Source organism: Bufo bufo, chromosome 1 (genome assembly GCF_905171765.1).
Source record: "Bufo bufo chromosome 1, aBufBuf1.1, whole genome shotgun sequence".
NCBI lineage: Eukaryota > Metazoa > Chordata > Amphibia > Anura > Bufonidae > Bufo > Bufo bufo.
Genome location: NC_053389.1, coordinates 35,796,345 through 35,812,512, shown reverse-complemented (window position 1 = coordinate 35,812,512; position 16,168 = coordinate 35,796,345). Strand labels below are relative to the sequence as shown.

The following is a 16,168-nucleotide window of genomic DNA, read 5'->3' as shown; positions in this document are numbered from 1 at the left end:
GTGTAGGACACTCCATTTGTGGTCCCCCAGTCTCCAGCAGCCATTACCTATTGACGCGACCTCAATGAGCTGGCACATTGTCATCCATGAAGATGAAATTAGGCCTGTGTTGTTCATGCACAATGTCTGGATTGATGTTGTTATTGAAGTAGTATGGGCTTGTCACTGGACCATTTAGAAAGTGTAGGGCAGTTCTGTATTGACTAGACACACCTGCCCACACTGTAACACCACCACTAAAAGCTTGTCTGGTGACAACAGAGTCTGATGCAAAATGCTCTCCTTGTTGTCTCCAAAATTGTTGGCGGCCATCATTTCTCCTCAGCGTGAATCGACTTTCATCAGTGAACAGCACAGAGAAAAAAGTCATGCAGGCAGGTCTTTTGTCTCTGCTTCAAAAATCTTCCTCTGAGCAGTAGCCTAACGGACCTCATTATAGTCCATGGGGTCTGTAGGCTCAGTTTAGCTCAGTTTTGTGCTGAATCCATTCTCTACGTTCTTCTGCTCCTATAACAGAGCAGAAGAACTGAGAGGCTGAACGATGATGTCAACTCAGCCTAATTAGTTGAACATGAAGCAATAGACATGTTGCTTGTAACACCCAATTTATTAATTGCAGATTAGACATCACATCATAAAAAGACTTGGTGTCCTTAGTCACACCATGGACAGAACATGATGTCTACTGCTGACACAGTTACATAAATTATGTGACCAAAAATAAATAGATTAATAAGAGAAGGACAAAATATATACATTCAATAAAAAATAAATGTGATAAACATAAAATATAACATACAATTAAAATAAACATATTTAATAAAAAACATAAACATAAAATAAAAACAAATAAGTAAGGCTCTGTTCACATCAAAAAATAAAGTAAAACAGTTTAATATTTGCGAAAAGCAAAATGATTTGCAAAAAAGATTTTATGCTGTTGGAATATATTTACATTTTGACATAAGGAGGATTTTTTTTCAGCACTTGACTTTTTTGTCAGAACAATGTACTGTGTAAGAAGATGGAGAAAGGGGCAAATACAGTTCATTATTTATGATAAAATATTTTGAATTATGTTAAAGGGGATGTCCAGAATTGGAAAAACATGGCTGCTTTCTTCCAAAAACAGCAGCACATCTGTCCTTAGGTGGTGTGTGGTATTAGAGTGAAGAACTCCGCCAGGCCCGACCTCGGCACATCTGGTGACGTCCACTGCTGCTGCCTTTAACCAGGTATTAGTGTCTCCTGTCCCTTCAGGCTACAGCTATCAGGGGTAGTGTAATGAATGACCTGGAGATTCCCTGTGGGAAAGTCTATGCTTCCTCATAGGTAGTGATGAGCGAGCATGCTCGGCCAAACTGCTGTTCGGCTCGAGCATCGCTATGCTCGGCACATCCGAGTGCTCGGCCGAATACTGCGGGTGCTCAAATACAATTTAAGTCAATGGGAGAACCCCAGGCACCCCCTGCTCTAAAGAGATGAGGGTGTCTGGTTAACAAAAAAAGGTTAGAAATTGATGGAAACCCCATCAAAATGGTTTGGAAACAGCATTAAAGAGAATAGCTAGATGCATCTTGGACTCCTATTATCTACGACATACAATATACAACCACACAAAGGCTATATGCCAAAAGCCATATATATGCAAGCCATCAATCTATCCATGAGACAGATAACAGTCCACATACCTTACAATGGCAGCCTTGTGCACTATGAGACATTCCAAACCAGCTCTCATCTGACTGAGAGCCAGTAAACCTCAAAGTTACTTCAGATCTGTTGGATGGCTTGGGTGGACCTGCGCACCTAGATCAATCTCATTAGGGTGACAAAAAGTTTTCTGATTGTCCTAACATAATGTTCAATAACCTTTCTATACAGTTTTGTCATGTAAAAACTAATTTGCATAAACATGGACATATGGGAAAGACATGCAAATGAGCAGAATATGCCTTGTTTTTCAGCTGAAATACCATTTGCATGGAAAAATCACGATCTACACTACTCATGAACAGCGCCATCTATTGGTTTCATAGTCTAATGACAAGAGTAATAGTCTTTGAGGCTTACTGGCTCTCAGTCAGATGAGAGCTGGTTTGGAATGTCTCATAGTGCACAAGGCTGCCATTGTAAGGTATGCTGACTAAGCCTGTTATCTGTCTTATGGATAGATTGATGACTTGCACATACCTGGCTTTTGGCATATAGCCTTTGTGTTGTTGTCTATTGAGGAGGAGCATTGCTAAGGCTCAAAACGCGGAACTTTAGAGCTATATTTCTAATAGAAATTTATAATTTCAGTAAGTAAAGTATAATACAAAATAGTCAGTATCACTGCCCCTACACATTACATAAATAAAAACAGAATACACTTTAAAGGGGTTTTCCAGCCAGAAGCAGAAGTCCTCACTATGTAGTGACTGTGCTGATATCCTGCAGCTCAGCTCACCCCACCACCAGCTGTAAAATATGGGTGTCAGACCCCAGCAATCTAATATCAATATCCTTAAGATAAGCAATCAACAGCTACAGGCTGAAACCCCATTTAAAGGGAGAATTCCATGATTGTTGTAAAAAAATAAAAATCAGACATCATATAGCACAACAATCTATTTCTAATAAAGGTAAAACCCACCCTGCACCTCACATGGATCCAGAGATCTCCACTTTCACTGCTCCAGTTGCTCTGCTAGATTATCTTCAGCTCGGGGGGGTGTCCTTTCTGCTACAGCTCTCTCCTTGTAACTGCTAAAGCGTCTAACAGAACATCGGTTCTTGGGCTGAGGGACCGGGTTTGCATCGGCGATATTGACCCTCTGTGAGCCCTGTCGCGTGAGACAGCACCGAGCTGTGTCGCTCATTCATTTTTTTTTTCCCTCTGGATTCCTGCCTAAATCACTTTCACCGCTAGGTGTCATGCACGCTTTGTTTTCTATTTGTCGTCACACTACAGTACTACTGTGGCTGCAGAAGAGTGTGTCAATTTCTTGGGCATATGAACAAGTAAAACTCCTGGTGGTCCAGCGGCAGCGTGTCAGCCTTGTAACACCTAGTGTCTAGGGTTCGATTCCCCTGTTAACTTTTTTTTTTTTTTTGTGTGTCTTTACTTAATAGAGTTCACTCCTGTATATTCGAGTACAGTCTGTACAGTACCTATACTCCTGCAGCCCTCACTATTATGGAAAAAATCTTTGCAAAATCACTGGAAATCTCCTCTGCTTGCGCACGCATGACATATTGGGATATAGCGGCTGTGTGTCTCAGTAGAAATAAATGGGATGCCAGCATTGGGATGCATGCAACACTTTAAACATCCCCAAGCCAGTAAAAGACAGCTCTGCGTGCTAGACGCATGTCTGCAGCATGCACTGTGTGAATAAAGCCTAAAGGTGAATAATACTTAGGTGAGTACATTAACCCCCCCCAGGCTCCATGTGCTATATTACAATTTGCATTGTAAATTATTTAACCCCCCCCCTCCCCCAAAGCATTAAGCAGTCCACTTCACATATCTAAGACGGAGGTGTTAAATACGGCATTGTTATGCAAATGAGCTACGTGATTCCTCACTTGCAGACACTGAGACAATGAGCTCTTACTTGTGAATTTTCAATTCTATGACCATAATCAGCCAGCACCATGGCATGTTTGTCACATTGTGATAATGCAGCTCACATTAGGACTGCCAGCACCGCTTGTTCATATATTAATAAAAGCAGTATGCCACACTAATCTCCAGCTTTGCAGCTATGCAGGGAAATGATCTAATTAACCTTTTTCTGGAAGTTAACACAAATCAAACACCTTCCAGAATCCCACGTCTCCTCCGCCTAATCCCCATCTCCCTGTACCTATGGGAGAGAGGAGATGACAGCATCATCCCTTCTCCATATAATCCCATTTTATTCCTCTCACTGCTGCCGGCTTCTTGTTCTAGATAAGGTGCCACCTACACAGCCTGGCGCCCCCAACCACTGCGCTAATCCACCCCACTTGGACTTGTAGTTCCACGCTGCTCTGATCTATGGGTGGGGAAAAAATACAGATAGTATTGTTGACAATAACAAAGACATCACTATTCTAAATAGAAAAGTAGAAACATACTGTAGGTGTAGGAAGAGTCCCTCGGCACATTTGCGCAAGCAGAGGAGATTTCCAGTGATTTTGCAAAGATTTTTTCCATAATAGTGAGTCCTGTAGTATCCCTCAGACACTGCCATCATAATGCATAATGCAATAATACATCAGTATGTATGTCCCGCTCAGGCTGATTTGGCTGGGATCGAACCGGGGTCTCAGAGGAGGACTGAACAAAAGCCGACATGCGCACAATGGTTTTTGTCCAGCGCCACCCCGTGGTTACATGTAGCAACAACAGTTTGAGAATGCATCACAAGCCCATTGCGGATGGTCTCGGGGACAGGCAGCGCGACAAGTACAAGCTGCAGCGCCGAGCACCAGCGTGATGGGCTCGCGATAGAAATACAATATCGAAAATACCTACTGTATGGCTGGGGGCAGTTATAGATTTGAACTGAGCGCGTTCGAGGAGCTCAGTGAGATGGACAAAAAATAAATAAAAAAGAACAAACAGCAGGTGGCGCTGTACAGATACATTTTATTCTACATCTCAGTGGCTATGCAAAATTTTTGATTACATGAAAAGTCGAGAATTTTCTTATCCAGGCGCTGCTTTGAAAAATGCAGAATATGTTTCGTTACACAAGCCGTTAATGAAGAAGTCAGAAATGATTATAATTGTTGTAATCAGAAACTAATTATAAGTTAATGATTACATAACAATTTGGTCATTACATGTCACAGTGACAGTCATTATAAATTGTATTTAGGTCACACCCGTAACACCCTTATACCCCCACTGTATATATAATAGAGCGGCAGTAGTATCCCTGCTTCACCTGAAGACCATACTCATCATCATACGTGCATCATCCAGGTAGGTACCAAAACTTCTACTCCTATCCAGACAAAAAGATACTGCCCCCATTGTGAAGGACTGTCCTCAACCTTGGGTAACGTTTTTGGGTGACAACTAAACTCATGGCCGCCAAATAGACACAACAAGACCAATGGGTGAAACAAAAACAGATACTCACTTATCTTGTTTTTTATGCCTTTGGTGAAAGACCCATAGAGTAGATAGAGTCCTTAGCTAGCATCTCAGTAGTGACCCGATGCTATGGCAAATAGGAAGTGTCCAGTGCCTGTTTGACTCTATCCCATTCCTTCTAGGGGGTAAACGTTATACGTGCCCATTCAGGGCAGAGGATGCAGGTTTCACTTGAAGAGACTTGAACGTCCTTACTTATTCCGCTGGGGCGGGGAGTCATTGACAGATTTACTCCCTATAGAGAAGTCAGAGATGGCTTATTACCGTCCTTATCTTCCTGATGGCTACAGTTACAGTTTCTGTGCTGTAAGGGAGAGCATAAGGTTCACCCCTACCTTCCTCCTTGCACTTTGACCAATGTACAATAACAGTGGTGGAAATGTACCATTTTTATAGGGGTTGTCCACGCAATCATTCATGACTTATCCTCCAGATAGGCCATCGGGATCTGATTGGCAGGGGTCTGACTCCTCTGATGCACTTTAATAGGAGCAGCACTGCAGTAACCAGCTCTGCCCACTGTGAAATGGATGGAGATGGGTAGTTTAGGCAACAACTTCCAGAGCCAGAGCTACTGCTGCTAATCAGTGAGGTGCAGAGGGTCAAACTCACACTGATCAGACACTGGTGACCTATCCTGATAGGACATCAACAGTAAATTAGTGAACAGCGTCTCTTGCTTTATTATGAATTATGAGATCTGGGAATAAAATAGGCTTGACAGGAGGTGTTATACTATATACTGTGTGGGGCTGGGGGTGTTATACTATATACTGTGTGGGGCTGGGGGTGTTATACTATATACTGTGAGGGGCTGTAGGTGTTATACTATATACTGTGTGGGGCTGGAGGTGTTATACTATATACTGTGTGGGGCTGGGGGTGTTATACTATATACTGTGTGGGGCTGGGGGTGTTATACTATATACTGTGAGGGGCTGTAGGTGTTATACTATATACTGTGTGGGGCTGGGGGTGTTATACTATATACTGTGTGGGGCTGGGGGTGTTATACTATATACTGTGTGGGGCTGGGGGTGTTATACTATATACTGTGTGGGGCTGGGGGTGTTATATTATATACTGTGTGGGGCTGGGGATGTTATACTATATACTGTGTGGGGCTGGGGGTGTTATACTATATACTGTGTGGGGCTGGAGGTGTTATACTATATACTGTAAGGTGCTGGGATGTTATACTATATACTGTAAGGTGCTGGGGGTGTTATACTATATACTGTGTAGGTCTGGAGGTGATATACTATATACTGTGCGGGGCTGGAGGTGTTATACTATATACTGTGTGGGGCTGGGGGTGTTATACTATATACTGTGTGGGGCTGGAGGTGTTATACTATATACTGTGTGGGGCTGGAGGTGTTATACTATATACTGTGTGGGGCTGGGGGTGTTATACTATATACTGTGAGGGGATGGAGGTGTTATACTATATACTGTGTGGGGCTGGAGGTGTTATACTATATACTGTGAGGAGCTGGGGTGTTATACTATATACTGTAAGGTGCTGGGGGTGTTATACTATATACTGTGTAGGTCTGTAGGTGTTATACTATATACTGTGTGGGGCTGGGGTGTTATACTATATACTGTGTGGGGCTGGGGGTGTTATACTATATACTGTGTGGGGCTGGGGGTGTTATACTATATACTGTAAGGTGCTGGGGGTGTTATACTATATACTGTGTAGGTCTGGAGGTGTTATACTATATACTGTGAGGTGCTGGGCTTGTTATACTATATACTGTGTGGGGCTGGGGTGTTATACTATATACTGTGTGGGGCTGGGGGTGTTATACTATATACTGTGTGGGGCTGGGGGTGTTATATTATATACTGTGTGGGGCTGGGGTGTTATACTATATACTGTGTGGGGCTGGGGTGATATACTATATACTGTGTGGGGCTGGAGGTGTTATACTATATACTGTGAGGGACTGGAGGTGTTATACTATATACTGTGTGGGGCTGGGGGTGTTATACTATATACAGTGTGGGTCTGGGGGTGTTATACTATATACTGTGTGGGGCTGGAGGTGTTATACTATATACCAGGGGTGCACAACGTTTCCTGGTTGGGGGCCACATTGCCAGACTGAACCAATGACGAGGGCCGAAATTAAAATTTAAAGGTATATTAACAACTGAAATATTGTACTTATGGCATATTGAACACACATTATATACCATTAATGCCTAGTTACACTTTCAGGACTCCCATCTAATGGGAGAAATACATGAAAAATATATGTGAGCAGCCACAAGACATAGGCATACATGTCTGTTACCAGATGGTTGGGGGCCGCACAGAATGGTATCAAGGGCCGCATGTGGCCCCCGGGCCGCAGGTTGTGCACCCCTGCTATATACTGTGTGGGGCTGGGGGTGTTATACTATATACAGTGTGAGGCTGGGGGTGTTATACTATATACTGTGTGGGGCTGGAGGTGTTATACTATATACTGTGAGGGACTGGAGGTGTTATACTATATACAGTGTGGGGCTGGGGATGTTATACTATATACTGTGAGGGGCTGGAGGTGTTATACTATATACAGTGTGGGGCTGGGGTGTTATACTATATACTGTGTGGGGCTGGAGGTGTTATACTATATACTGCTGGTTCACATCACTACATGCACTTTAATATGAAGGATCCAGTGCTTGTCTTTACAACTCCTTTGGATAGAAAGCAGCATCAAGATCCTTCCACTGGTTCCTATTCTTTTATTTCCTACTATTATATTGCCCTTGAAGAGGCAGAGCCTTTCTTACATTTTCATTATCCACTGGGAAGCAGAATGAGGCCAACCAGAGCTCATAGCTGATGGATAACATGAAGACTTCCTCTTTATCAGGGACTCGACGTGTCCTCCTGTTACATGGCTGACCAGTAATACCACATTTCTCCTGAAGTGGACGCTGCAGGGAAACAGAGAGGCCACATGGAGCTTCTCCTAGAGCTAACTGCTGATCCCCAGGGGTTTAGTAAGCTTCTCCCACACTGATCAGCTGATTGTGGAGCTGACTTCATTCTGAGAAGAGGTTGTCATAGTTCAATAATGTCAATTAATTTCCCCAATGTGCCATAATGATGATGGAGATGGTGGTGGGGGCTCAATTCAGTTCAAGAACAGACAATGTATGAATCCTATAAATACATTTGCTTACTTCTGAAAGTTTTCCTACTTAATCAGTTTAATTTGTCATTTACAGGAAAAAGTGTTAACCCTCCCAGGTAACATGGCACAAACAATCACATTGCTGCTGATAACCCTTGGTGAGTTGCACATTTCATTGTCAGCGAGGTCTCTCACCTCTAAATCAAGCTCTCAATCAGACTCTAGCAGCTCTTTCTCTCCCCTTTCAGAGCAGGAAGACTCAGCACAATCTCGAGCACAAATCATCACCTAAATTAGATTATACCAATCAGCTACATGTAATTACTCCCATATTTCTCTGTTTTTGAACCTGATGGAACTTCCTCAGTCCTAGCTAGGGTTAGCAAGGAATATATAGCAGAAAACCAACAAACGGGCTTCAAGAAGTGGAACCCAAAAAATCATGTCCGATTTATGAAGCTCACCACATTGTAAGAACCTACAGGAATGCCACTTAGGCCAGTACCACGTGCTATAGGGTGTAAGAAAGACCTTCCCATAACAGAAAATAATTATACAAATTCTGAGTCCTGATGGGCAACGGTATAGTCAACGTCTGGTCCTGGGTGGATTCTTAGCTAACATTTAGTGAGGGCCTCTTTGATGACCTGACCTGATTGTAGCCCCTACCTCAGTAGTGCTTTTCATACATTTCTTCTTGTTGGACTGCTGATACCACTATATACCAGTTTCTTTATAACCCCTGATATTGTATATTCTTTGGATTTTCTCTACACTATATAGACCATGAATTTTAGATTTCTGTTTTGCAGGTGTGCTCCTCGGGCTCATAACCGTACAAACAGACAGAAGTAAGGATTACACCCCTAAAGACGTATTTATTGTATACAGTTTTTGTTCTATGTGATATTTTACATTATATCATAACCGTTACTATATAAGCATTAGATTTTGCTTTCTCCATATGGAGTCTCTAGTTACCGGGTAACAGTCCATTAGTCAATGTGAGCGGCTGCTGCTCCGGCCATAAAATGGGCTCAGAATTGTTGTTTCTTCCCATCACCCACTGACAAGATCGGGAAGGTAGGCTATTTAGGACATCTGACCAGGGTAGAAAACATTTGGATGCAGCTTCTATCACAAAATGGGACAATGAAATTCCAGTTTAAGGACTATTTTTCTTTTTTTAAGAGACACTCCAGGCAAAACTGATTTGCTGTGTTATGCTTAGTTACATGGATTCAAAGAAGTCTCTGTGTCATGGTCTTCCCATAAGGTCCTCAGACCCTGCACTAGGCAAGTTCTGTAGTGTTCCTTCAAATTCATTCTTAATGAGACTTACTTTTATTGGTGACATTGTACCATACCAAAATCGCACTCATAAAACAACAGATGCAGTAAAGGGGACCGGGTATAATATTCAACTACATTATACTATACTGAGTTACAATGAAAGTGACCAAATAGCAATGATTGAGCTTCTACAGTCTAGTTAAAGGGCATCTGTCAGCAGTTTTGTGCCTATGACACCGGCTGACCTGTTACATGTGTGCTTGGCAGCTGGAGGCCTCTGTGTTGGTCCCATGTTCCTATGTGTCCACATTGCTGAGAAAAATGAAGTTTTTATATATGCAAATGAGGCGCCATTACACCTAGAGGCTCTGCTCTCTCTGCAACTGCTGTGCCCTCTGCACTTTCATTGACAGGGCCAAGCAGTCTACAGTTTGTCAATCAAAGTCAGTTGCAGAGAGAGCAGAGATTCTAGGTGTAATGACGATGCCCCCGTTGCTCCCAGAGGCTCATTTGCATATATTAAAACTTCATTTTTCTCAGCAATGCGGGCAGATATATACATGGGACCAACACAGAATCCTTCAGCTGCCAGGTGCACATGTAACAGGTCAGCCAGTGTCATAGGTACAAAACTGCTGACAGATGTCAGGGGATACTATATCTCCTTATGAGGAACGCCTATTCGGTTGCATTTATGACATACATTATTTTGTGAGGGTTTTCTTTTCGTTTTCCCAGCCTAAAATGTATTCAATCTGTTGGAGTGTGTAAATGAGAGAAAAAGAGACAATTATTCAAGGCTTTCTGTTCAAGGGATGAGGCTCTAGTCTCTGCTCCTTCTGGTCTCCTGTGGGCCAGAAGTGTGATGTCCCATCTGTGGTCTTCCATCGGCTGACCTCAGCAGTGATGTGACCCCAAGTGACCACTGAGCCTCGGTGGTGGACAAGGGTCTCACTAAACATACAAGACCCTGGCTGCTTTCAGAAACAATGCCTCTCCTGTCCACAGGTTGTGTCTCTTATTAAAACTCAGCTTCTGAGCTGTGAATGGAGCTGATACTACGAACGTCCTCTGGAAAGGTGTGCCACTGTTTTTGTAAGAAAGCCGCCATGTTTTTATAATCCAGGACAATCCTTTATCTTGTTAATAATTCTTCTTCTTTTGCAGTCGGCTGTCCATATGGCAAAGAACCTGGTTGTGGGTTGTGTCGACCAACCTGTGATAACCTGAAGCCTACATGTAATGTTCCTAAAAAATGTGTTCGAGGATGTGTCTGCAAAAGTGGCACTGTAGATAATGGCCTTTTTGAATGTGTGGAAGCGTCGAAGTGTGGACTCTGCGGGAACGCAACATATACCACATGTACCAATCCCTGCCCTAAAGGTGCATTTTGCATAATAGGTTGTATTGAAGGCTGCCTCTGTAAACCCAAATACGTGTGCCTACCTGACAGCAACAGATGTGTCCTTCATCAGGATCTCCCCAAAGTGGATCCAACAATTACACCATCCACAGTGTGTCGTATTAGGAAGTCTCAAAATGTAAAGTGACCTCGTCTAATCATATGGAGATGTGTCTGATGAAAATAAAGTGATTGCAGACAATGTTTTTATCTACTTTCATTGATTCATTAAGCGATCAGGATCTCCGACCACTCACTGACCAATCAGATCATAGTCCGTCTAGACTGTTATGAAAATGATCTCCTGATCTGATTGTGATCTGTCTCATCCACAATGTCTTTCTGACTTCAGTTTTCTTGGCACTAAACTGCTGAAGGACATAGTTGGCGCTGTGAACAGGTGGCGATACATACCTTTCTCCTTTGGTTTTCTGGTAGTGCTGAAAATATAAACTTTGGGGCACATTTATTAAGACCAGCATTTTAGACGCCGGTCTTAATAAACCCCTATCTGTGGCGGTGGATGTGACTGGAGTTATGAAGAGGCGCCGGTCTCCCCATAACTTCGGCACATCCAATGCCAACAGAAGATTGAGGTGCAGTAGACTCAAGACTCAAGTCGAGTGTTTAAAGAGCCAGGGAGAACATTTGCCACGGGTGATTTAGCAACACTAAGGAAGTGGGTAAGGCACTACGTATAGGAATTACTAATGCACGCCAAATTCCAAACTGCCGGACGTCTCATTTTAGTTGTGTACAACCACACTCAGGATAGGCTCAGAGAAGGGCATGAAAGTTTAATTAAATGAGGTAACTACACGTGGGACTACAGTGCCAACTAGTGGTGAAAAGAGTGTAGCACATGCTGCAGCAAAGTCCCATTCACTTCTATGGAGCCAGAGCTGCGTACAAAACACACAATATAGAAGATGCTGTGATATTTTCTGAACAATGCATAAAAAAACATGAAATGAATGGTTCAGGATTCAGTCCGGACGCTATGGGTTCACTATATGCATCACATCCGGACGGAAAACCTGCTTGTGTGTAAGAGGCCTAAGGCTAGCCAATAAATAGCAAATATGATTGTAATGGCATACAGTAAATGTAGCAAATAGTATTATTCCCTGTCATCCATAACTATGCATAGATAGACACTAGCACTGGAGGATTTTAACAGGGACATTTGGGTCTGTAGCCCAGGGCCAGAAGTTTCTGTGGGGCACATCGCCACCGACAACGCCTGTTACAAGGAAGGAGAGCATGATGCTGGTAAGATAAGGAGGAGGACAACCCTCAAGAAGATGACTACTACCTGTAAGTAGGCCGGCCACTATTTGTTCCAAGTGGTGCCTTGGATCCGAACCCGAGTTCGGGAAATGTTTTATTACAGTATAAATCCATTTCTAAAGTTATTACACAAAGTCTCGCAAGACTCTGTACAGTATTGAAACAAAGTTTTATGTGAATCGATTTCAGAAAATGTTTCATCAGCTCATCCCTAACTTTGATATAAAAAGACTACTGTGTTTGGATTAAAAATACACAATACCCCAAATCAGGGATGGACTATGCCTTTGAGTGCTTTATCATGGACTGCATGCCCTAAAAATAAGATCAACTCCCAATTTTTTCACCATCAAGCACCGAAGTTACTACGCCTGAATTCACCCTGCGTCATGAAAGCTGGAAGATATATCTGCTTATTGATGAGGTGTATTGTTATGTTATTTTATAGGATGTATGCATATTGCTGTAATTCCTTCTAACAGCCAGCTTACACCTTGCATGTAGACACCGCCAGTCAACCCTAGGTGGTGTTGGCACCACATATATAGATATATATACACTGATGAACAAAAGGGTAACAATGTTTTGCACTTTAGACTTTTGAGGATCTATATCTCACCATCCACTACAGCTTTGAACGTGAGACTACCATCATTTTATAGACCATCATCTTGGCTATCTCATACATAAATTTAACTTGCAACTATTTAGTGTATGATTAGTTATGCCTGTTATTGTCATGTAACTGCATTGTTACTTTTTTGCTCCTAAAATTGTAAATTTTTATTTTTTATTATTTTGCTAGTATTTTGTAAATCCACCTGTCACGGATGATGTTGCAGATAGCTGGAAGTTATGGATAAACATCCGACTGGCTTGATCCCAAACTAAGGAGCATATGGGTGAGCCCTATAAAACCCCTAGAGCTCTCCCTGACTGCTATGACCATGCAAAGATCTTTATGGTAGACGATTACATGTCCACGTACCTAATACTATCTGACACCTGAAAACCCTATAATAGTGAGGGGACACGACCACGGCTCCCTGCACTTAATGCGGACGGAGTCAGGGTCACCTACAATCAAGCCAGCAAGTAAACACAAATAAAGGTAACAGACTTATCTGAGGAATCAGGAGAAGGAGCATCCAGCAGTGAACAACTCATCCAGGAAGAAGTATAAACCGCAAAGTGAGGCAGTATGGGAGGGAATATAAAGGAAAGAGGATTAGTCTAAATAGGTGACACCTGGGAGAAGGAAATGAGATGACAAAGTGAAACCAAAACAAAGAACATCATGCAAGAGGTAGAAAAGGACGTCTGTCAGACCTTCTCACAGACGTGGCGGTGACACCATCTTTGGCTTTCAAGATTGCCTGAATCCATTTGGACATGCTCTCCATCAGATTCATGCATGTCTCAACGAAAATCTGTTCCCAGGTCTCTTCTACACATTCCCAATGTTGGTGCAAACTGGTCATACTGGAAATCCAGCACCTCTACTTCATTGCCATTGAACCATTTCTTCACCAATCTTGACGTATGCTTCAGGTTGTTGTCCTGCTGGAACATTATGTCATCCTTTTCATACCCATAATACTCGAGTGTACGAAGTAACTTGTCTTGCAGGATACTCACATATTGCTCAGCATTGAGACCACCATTTATCCTGGTCAAGTATCCAACGCCTTTGGGTGCGAAACAACCCCATATCATCCGGCTTCCTCCACCGAACTTGACAGTCCCTTCAATTTCTAGATCCGTTAGCCCCTTTTTCCCTTTTTTCTTCCAGACCCATTTGCACCCATCAGAGTCCACTCATGGCTCCAAATCACCCGTTTCCAATCTTCTACTGTCCATTGTTTGTACTTTTTTGCAAACTCAAGCGGATGCTTCTTATGATGATATTGAAATCAAGACTCCCTCACCTGTTTTCGGGCCACAATTCCCGCATTATGTAATGCGCGTCGCACGGTGCTTCCATGGACGTCTGTGATCTCACTATTACGAAGCATAGGAGCCGCCTCCACTACCGTGTTTGTCGCACCAGAACTGACAGACCTTGTGATGATCCGACTTGTTGACTCCGATATTTTGCCTGGATGTCCACCTCTTGGCTTTGGAATTCTTCATTTCATATTCTTTCAGCAGTTTGGCAATTTTCTTGGCCGAGATATCGCTATCAATGAGTTGGATGATGCTGTTTCTCTTTTCTTGGGAGATCTTCTTCATGGCTGTGCTTGGATTTGAATCAGTGACCTTTCGCATAGAAATAAATCTAATAAGACTCTAAACTATTAGGGAATGTGAGTACAGGTTGTAATTAGAGATGAGCAAATCAAAATTGACAAAGTGGAATTTGAACCAAATTTCTGAAACATTCGATCCCTCCTGAAGTCGAATTTCCTTGCGCTTTATGGTAATGAATCACATTTTTTCTAAAATGGCTGCTGCACATGTTACAAAGTGAAAGTAAGAAGCCTGAGAATGAGGGAGCACCCATAATGCTATGCAGACAGCCAATCAGCAGATAGCCAGCCCCTGTGATGTCACAGCCCTATAAAAAGCCTCCTCCTATCTGATCTCCGGCATTTTACAGTGAACTTAGTGCAGGAAGAGACGTTGCAGGCACTAGGGACAGTGATTAGGAAAGACTTTAACCCCATTTGCTACCAGCGCCGTACATGTATGGCGCTGGAGCAATGGGTAAACATGGCGCCCGCTCGCAATAATTCCGATCCCGGTAATTAAATGCTTTAGATGCCGTGACCAAGTGAGGTCACAACATCAAAATGCACTAAAACCAGATAGAAGGCCAGGATAAGAAATGAGCAAAATAGGGTTTCAATGTCAAATTAAAAATCCCTGATAGAACAAAATAAAAACATTAAAAAACATTATTTATAGGCTCATACAAGACCTTCAAAATGATCACAAAAAAAATAAAAAAATGTTAAGAAATATATAAAAAAATAAAAAAATATTAAAGTTTAAATCAACCCCCTTTCCGTATAATTAATAAAATAAATACCTAAAAAACAATAAATATAAACATCATGGGTATCATCGCGACCAAAAACGCCCATACTATTAAAATATTTTAAAACATTTCCAATACGGCAAATGGCGTAATGGAAAAAAGGGTCAAAATGGCAGATTCGCCATTTTTTCATCGCTTCTCTTACCCCAAAAATGTTTATAAAATGTGATCAAAAAGTCACGCACACTCCAAAATGGTATCAATAAAAATGACAGATTGTTCTGCAAACAATGAGCCCCTAAACAGTTCAGTAAACATAAGTATAAAAAAGTTATAGGGGTCAGAATATGATGATTTAAAAAAACAACAACATTTTTTATCAAAGTTAAAATGTATTTTTTTTACACTATTTATGCTCACTGCGCCTAATACCAAAATGGACGGCGCAGGCGCGGGATTTGCGGGGCACGGAGGAAACAGAGGATGTCAATCACCTTTACAAGGGCGTGCCAGACGGTGTGAGGATGGAGCCTCTAGGTGTCGCACCAACGCCCCACTAGCACCCAGAGGCTCATTTGCATATTATAAAAGTCATTATTTAGCACGAGCAGCGGCAGGCAGGGAGATATAAGTCGTACAGTTATGTTCTGTTGACATTAGCACATCATTAATGTCAGCCAGCTGCCTCACGGTATTTTTGATGACAGAAACCCTTTAAGCAGTAATTGCAGTAATCCTAGCATCTGTTATTATGTTGAAAGTGCGGTCTGATACAACCAGTTTTGGGTGTGTTTATTTTAAATATATAAAAGTGTTAGCACAATTCATGAGCTTCTCCTTCTTCTTTGTGTGGTGCCAAATCAATTAGAAGTATAAGTATGTGTACGCCATACAGCTTTATAATGAGACCAGACACACTAGGTGGTTTC

The 16,168-nt window shown here is 42.2% G+C and overlaps 1 protein-coding gene across 1 annotated transcript; it reads left to right on the top strand.

Annotated features, from left to right (window-relative positions):
- Positions 1 to 4,888: 4,888 nt before the first annotated feature.
- Positions 4,889 to 11,315, top strand: LOC120993355 (serine protease inhibitor swm-1-like). The gene is made up of 4 exons (XM_040421882.1): positions 4,889 to 4,960; positions 8,369 to 8,432; positions 9,087 to 9,125; positions 10,735 to 11,315. The coding sequence occupies exons 2-4, from the start codon at positions 8,396 to 8,398 to the stop codon at positions 11,115 to 11,117; spliced, it is 459 nt and encodes a 152-aa protein (XP_040277816.1). The 5' UTR covers positions 4,889 to 4,960; positions 8,369 to 8,395; the 3' UTR covers positions 11,118 to 11,315.
- The last annotated feature ends 4,853 nt before the right edge of the window (positions 11,316 to 16,168 follow it).

Bases quoted from the DNA above. Each gene is read 5' to 3' on its own strand.
- LOC120993355 (XM_040421882.1), top strand. From the start codon at position 8,396: ATGGCACAAACAATCACATTGCTGCTGATAACCCTTG. The intron at 8,433-9,086 runs GTGAGTTGCACA...TCTGTTTTGCAG, and splicing joins ATTGCTGCTGATAACCCTTG to GTGTGCTCCTCGGGCTCATA. The intron at 9,126-10,734 runs GTAAGGATTACA...CTTCTTTTGCAG, and splicing joins AACCGTACAAACAGACAGAA to TCGGCTGTCCATATGGCAAA.